The sequence below is a fragment of the Sinocyclocheilus grahami genome, unplaced genomic scaffold, assembly GCF_001515645.1.
Source record: "Sinocyclocheilus grahami isolate Dianchi unplaced genomic scaffold, SAMN03320097.WGS_v1.1 scaffold1663.1, whole genome shotgun sequence".
Classification (NCBI taxonomy): domain Eukaryota; kingdom Metazoa; phylum Chordata; class Actinopteri; order Cypriniformes; family Cyprinidae; genus Sinocyclocheilus; species Sinocyclocheilus grahami.
The window spans coordinates 158-7,039 of NW_015506842.1; the positions used below are offsets into that span (position 1 = coordinate 158).

Sequence of the window (6,882 nt, forward strand, 5' to 3'; positions counted from 1 at the left end):
ACAAATGAATATATAACTGATTTACAAAATTACTGTGTGTCTTTATCCCCTCCAAGCCTAAAGTACGTCATACAATTTTTCCTATGGCTGATGACTTATGACTCAGAAAGGTTTAGTCATAAGTTCAATCTTGAAAGTTCCCTCTCTCTTGACCTGCTTTATGTACCTTCAGGGTTATTAAATATTTTATTTATATGTTAAGTGTATATATTAAGTATATTTCCATGCCCCCATTATATATGTAATATATAGTATTCGCTTATTTGCTCATGAACTAAAAGTTACAGAGCTCAGAAATTATTGCATAACAGAAAAGACTTGAAAATACTTGTGTAACTGCCACAGTTGAAGTAACTCATGTTACCATGACTCAATCTTGACACTGGTGAGGATGCATGGCACATACAAAACTAAGTGTCCTATTAGAAACCTCAAATGTCAAGGTATTTATGAAAATAAAAAGCTTAATAATGTTCTATTGCAATTACATTCGTCATTGCATTAAACAGGTCTAATAATTGCTTTTAAATATCATCAGGAAATTATGGCAATAAGATGAGTACCCCAATGCCAATAAAAAATAATAAGGAGCATTTATTTTGATCATTACCATCATTATTCTTGGCATTGGTAGGTAAGTAAAGTGACATTTATTTCTTTCTTATTCTTTTTTTCTCTCTCTTATTTCTTATTGGTTTGTTTTATTTACTTTAGTTATGCTATTTATTACTGTTTTTTATATTATATTTATTTTACTTATAACAGCGTATGGTCAAATATGAGCCCACATCGCCCTCTAGTGATCAAATATGATCCATTAAATAAGATTTAGAGCACAAGAGGCGAACATGATCGATTCCGAGCTCATGACAGAAAATATAAAAACTGTTTGTTAAGCGGCATTGTGACCAAGATTCTGTTTAAGTTACCATTTTGAATTTTCATTGGCTTTTCAAAGGGACCGCTTAGCTTCAAGGATCAAACGTCATAACAAAGAGACATCAAACGAGCCGCTCTGCCCATAGCCCCGCCCATTAAGGGATGCCCGGCTCTTTGTAATGACGTTTGATCTTGTGGGCGGGGCGCTCGAGTTCCTCTGGGAGGAGCGACAGAGCCACTGACACGTACGAATGCCTCAATACTTTGGAGGAAGGTGATACAGTTACAGGAAAGGAATACGTCCAACGCATTTCGAAACGCGTTCTTAATGTGCGCTACTCTGTTCAGAAGGTCGCGCTTAAAGGAGGTGTGTACGGCACCAATAGTCGGAGTACAATGAGGTTTTCTATGTTGATCGGTCTGTTAAGGCCGATCGGCCCGGTTATTATCGGGATCTCTCTGGGATTTACTCTGAGTTTGTTGAGTGTGAGCTGGGTAGAGGAGAGCTGTGATATTAATACCATAGCAGATGAAGGAATCGTTTTATCCCAGGATGGAAGTCTGAAAGGAGCTCGGAGACCCAACTCCATTTCCACTGGGAATGATGAGGAGGAGGAGGATGATGATGAGGAGGAGGAGGATTTCCAGCCGAGAATAATCCCATATAAACCAGTCAAACAGTCTCAGCCCAAGAAACTTTTCAGGTAGACAAGCCACTTAAGACTGCTTCATCTGCCTTTTATACCGTGGTTAGCGTCAAAAAATAAAATCATATAATTAGTTAAAACCTAAGGAATAATTAATTATCTAGGCGAGTCGATTCCATCACTGCATGTAAAGTTAGTTGCATGTAACAGTTTTGGCCTTCATGATGGGCATTTTTTTATTTTAAAACACCGTTGTGTAGTGTCTCCAAAAGACAATCAAGACCTCCGTTGAGGATAGAAAATAGTTTCATAAATTATGTCTTAATTAAATCTAAAATAGCCCATATGTAGGGGATGGAGTAGGGTTGAGGTCAACGTATAATTACAGTAATTATTATTATGAACGACAGCTGTGAATAGGAAGTCAAGTATAACAGTTACAAGGTTCTCTGTCTGTGAGAGAACATTTCTCTAATGATTAACTAGTAAAAACCATAAAAGAACCACACAAAAACATATCCGGTGTTGTTGTTTACTTTTGCTGGAATTGGCTGTTTTCATGTATTTCAAGGTTAATCTTGCTACCTTAATCGTGTTGGAAGTCAGACATGCTCATGCTCAACTCAGAATTAAAGCAGCTTGCATTTTGGCCTAATTACAGTGTTTACATGATTCATTTTAGTAGCAACAGTTTTTAGACACACTCTTGCATATTAATGACATTTTGACAAAATCACTTTGCTTTCAGCCAGTGGAAATATAAACCTTACTTTATTTTCTTCTCTTAATGAAGACAAAACAAAAATACTCCTCTTACTGGAAAATTCAAAGTTTTGAGTTTGGATTTAGCTTCTGCTAACGTGACTCAAACCTCTACTCTTCACTGCTGGTGGTTTAGGCTTTGACTATTACAGATACAATCAAATATTTGCTTTTGCTATTCAGAGAATTTTGCAACAAGATTGTCAATGACTCAATGTCGTTTCACAAACACTGAGAGGTATTTCAATATTGTTTCGTGGGAATTAGATGAAACGCCTGTGGCAGGCTTATATTGTAACTATATGTTTTTTTTTTCTTTCCCACATTCTTCTTCATTTAATGTCCCATTAGAAACTCTGTAATCCTTAAGGGTGGCTCCCATGGTGCTCATTTCTCTATTTCAGTCAACACTTAGGAAGGTTAGAGACTATAGTTAACTAATCCCAGAACATGATAGGGTCAGTTGTCTTTGGTTATCAGTTAGGTTCACGTTGACCTCATACCTTTTCCTCCAGGCACTGGTTCACAAAGCTGTATCCTGATAGTTGAATGCTAAATTTATCCAAAACTCCTGTTTTCAGGCTCACACCCAAAATTTCTGCCTACAAAAAATAATTATTTATTATATTATAATATAATAATTATTTCTCATATTTGCAACATTGCTTTTTATAATTGCAAATGCAATTATCTCAAAATTGCATCTTTATATCTCACATTATTTCATATTATATACTCTCACATATACTTTTTTTATAGTATAAATTATTATTTTGAACTAGCTTTTATTTTTATATTTTAACTTTTAGTTTTAGTAGTTTTGCTATGTGCTTTTGTCATTTTTCTCTATATAGCTTTAATTTATTTCAGTTTTAGTTTTAGCAGTTTCAGAAACATTTCTAATTTCGTTTAAATTTTTCATCTAATAATTATATTTAATTTTATTCAGTCTTAATCTAATATAAATGTAGCTATATTGTAATGTGTATATAAAGTATATAATTGTAATAGTAGTATTAGTTTTGTTTTTAGGCCTTGTTTAGTTTTAGTTTGAATATTTAATGCAACTATTTTTCATAATTGTGACAATATAAATCATAATTGCATCTATATAACTTGCAATTGAAAGATTAAATCTCACAAAATGGCAAATTTTTTGCACTTAAAAAAAAAACTTAATCCCATAAATTACCGTTTTTTTTGTTTGTTTGTTTTTACTCTTATGTGGAAAGAGGCTTCCATGTAGCTGTGTGGTTAAACATCGCAGTGTCAAAGTTGCAATCCTGATTTGCACAATCGTGAGTTATAAATTGTAGTGATCTGTTTGTTTCCACAGGGCAAAATACATCAGCACAGAGCTGGGAATCCGAGAGCGTCTTTTCGTAGGAATACTCACCTCCAAAAACACCATCAACACTCTAGGTGTGGCCGTCAACCGCACCATCAGCCATCATCTGGACAATGTTGTGTTCTTCACTGGTACGCGAAGCCGCAAGATTCCCCACGGGATGGTCGTGGTCACCCACGGTGATGAACGCCTCATCTGGAACATGTTCCAGACCATCAAGTACATTCTAGAACACTACATCACAGAGTACGACTGGTTCTACCTCGCCCAGGACGACACGTACACTCAGGCAGATCGTATCAAGGCTCTGGTGGAGCACTTGAGTATGGACCGGATGCTGTATATGGGCAGCCCTGAAGAGTTCATCGGAGGTGAGATGCAGGGGCGGTATTGCTATGGGGGTTTTGGATACCTGCTGTCCCGCAGTCTTCTGCTAAGGCTCCAGCTCTTCCTGGAGAACTGCAGGAACGACATCCTCAGCGCCAGACATGATGAGTGGCTTGGGCGATGCATCATTGACTACGCTGATACCAACTGCGTGGAAGAATTTGAGGTGAGGCAAGTCCTGCATTCAGTGGAAGTTTACAAATATGTAAATAGTTTCACTCTGCCTTGGGAAAAGCTTTATATTCCATGAAATCTATATCTGGGCAAAAATATTGTATTGTGATCTACACAATACACAACTTTTTTCTACACAAAAATTTGGGGTCAGGAAAATGTTTTTGAAAGAAGTCTTATGCTTATGCTCTTATGCTTTTATTAGATCAAAAATACAGTAAAAATGTAATGTCAAATATTATGAATTAAAATAACGGTTTTCTATTATAATATATTTTAAATTAAAAAAATTATTAATGTGATGGCAAAGTTGAATTTTCAGCAGCCATTACTCCAGTCTTGAGCATCACATGATCTTTCAGAAATCATTCTAATATGCTCTTGCTGCTCAAGAAACATTTCTTCTTATTGTTGTTGAAAACGTGCTGCTTATTTTTGTGAAAACCATGATGTATTTTTTAGGATTCTTTGATGAATAGAAAGTTGAAAAGAAAAGCATTTATTTGAAATAAAAATCTTTTGTAACATTATAAATGTCTTCACTGTCAGTTTTGATCAATTAAGAATAAAATAGTAAATTTCTTTCAAAAAAGAAACTTTTTTTTGAAATGGTAGAATAGCTCCAGACCTGTGACCCTGTCTTAATCATGACACTATGTAAAACAACATGTAACGCTGTGTTAAGAGCCAACGACTGACAGTTAACATACTCCCAACATGTTTAGCTCATGTGGGCCATGCAAGTTGAAGGGCATCTTGCATCATTTCTGATCCTGTCCCCTTCTTTACATCATTTCCTATCTTGTTTCCTGCACTGTCTTGTTTAAATAAATAAAAAAGGCTTAAAACAATGATTATGTTTACATGTGCAATTATAATCAAGGTACAGCTGTTGATCTACAGTCTTTCTCTCCAAAAATACATGACAATGCATAATCAGATATATTTAAAAGATTAAATACACACCGCACATCACCTCTGTTTTTCAGAGCAAGTGCGCATCGCTGAGGCCAACTGTAGGCCGATTAACATGTTTACATCCTGGAAGCTGAGCTGCAATCGCATTATCCAGCTCTATTAGTCAGACTTCACCAAAACCTGTCTGGTCCAATTTCACTCTGACTGAAGCATTTACATGACATTTTTGTTGTAGTTTCACTAAAATCAACCTTTTAAAGTGTATTTAAACACAATGACATATTTCTTGGCACATCATACACTAATCATTAAAGAAGAAAGTGTAATGATGGCGTTTTACGAGGAGTCTAATTCTATAATGAGTATTATTTTTGTTCTAGTTCCACACATAATCATAATTATGTTTGGTAGATAAATGTCTGTGAATGTGAGATTGTAGAACTTTGTGTTATTGGAAGTGCTTTTGTGTGTGGAAAAAAATGCTTGACATATTTTCAGCTGCACATTATTTGAATGAGCTATCAGTGTCTGTAATTTCCATCTCTGTGGCCTTGATTGAAAGAGAGTCAGACTCCCAGTGGTAAACCTGCGGTGTTTGATGACAGACAGCTTTATACTAGTAGTGTGTCTCACTCTTACTGCGTGGGACCCAACAGGGCCTTATTCTTGATTAAACTAAATCTCTCTGCCTTTCAACTCGGCAGCACACGTATACGACAACCAAAGACAAGATTCAGATGACTGCTTTGAAATATGCTGCTGCTCTCAGCAATTAAAGGGAAGGTCTCCAGTCTGCTGCTTTAGTCTGTCAGTCAGCGCAACGTCTGAAGTTTCACCTCTATTCAGGTCTTTATGCTCACTGCCAGTGACTGCTGTAATTTAATTCAAGACACGTTTTAGTCGCTCTTCCCACCATCTTCAAGTACAGAAACAGTACAAATCAGCACTCGTTTGGAATGTTGTTGTTTTTTTCAATGGTAATATGGCATCATGGCCTTTCTCACCTGAAATACCTTTTACATTTTGCACTCTGTCTCTTCTGACTCCCGTCGACTGAGGTTGGATCTCAAAGCTCTTAGTTCTCCTGTCTTTCTCTCTGGGTTAGAGGTGATGTAAGTCAGCTGCTTTGTTTCTGCATCCACAGATCCCTGTTTGCCCAGAGCCTGTCTGGGAATTCGGCAGTGCGTAAGCAAGAAAGAGTCTAAAATATACACAAGCTTTAATAATAAAAAAGGCAAGAATCCATGTTGCCTGGACTGTCTGGACATCCCTAAACATCTCTCACTCTAGTTTACTCCTTTCCACTGAACCAGACAATTAATAAAATCATTATTAAATATAAGACAAGTACAACTTAACTATTAATATATATGGTCCGTCTTATAAATGTTGGCATTCACTTGTATATTTATATATATATGGAAAACATCCGAACAAATACACTGACAAAAGTAATAGAATGTGCAAATTGTGGCTTAGTGTTTTCTCTTGTTCTTTTAATAGCTTGATCAGATTAGATTCACTTTTCTCTGACTGTGGTCTAATCGGCTCATGTGCTTAGTGTCTGCACCCCACCATTGCACACCCTAGATAGTGCTCAGCACTTTTACTGGAGTTATAAAGGACTAAAGGAAATGTGAAGCATGATAAAGATTTTTTTCATGTGCTTTTGGGAATCATTTATTTTTAGGTATTTTGTAATAGAGTTTCATTACATCTTTTGGAATGTACAGGTGCATCTCAATAAATTAGAATGTCGTGGAAAAG

At 36.1% G+C, this 6,882-nt stretch overlaps 1 protein-coding gene across 1 annotated transcript in view; it reads left to right on the forward strand.

Annotated features, from left to right (window-relative positions):
• Window positions 1–1,129: 1,129 nt before the first annotated feature.
• The window catches only part of LOC107571864 (chondroitin sulfate synthase 2-like), an 11,451-nt gene continuing 5,698 nt past the window's right edge, over window positions 1,130–6,882 (forward strand). The window contains exons 1-2 of the mRNA XM_016258247.1: window positions 1,130–1,583; window positions 3,625–4,198. Coding sequence (XP_016113733.1) covers window positions 1,276–1,583; window positions 3,625–4,198 — 882 coding nt within the window. The 5' untranslated portion in view covers window positions 1,130–1,275. The remainder of the gene's footprint in view (window positions 1,584–3,624; window positions 4,199–6,882) is intronic.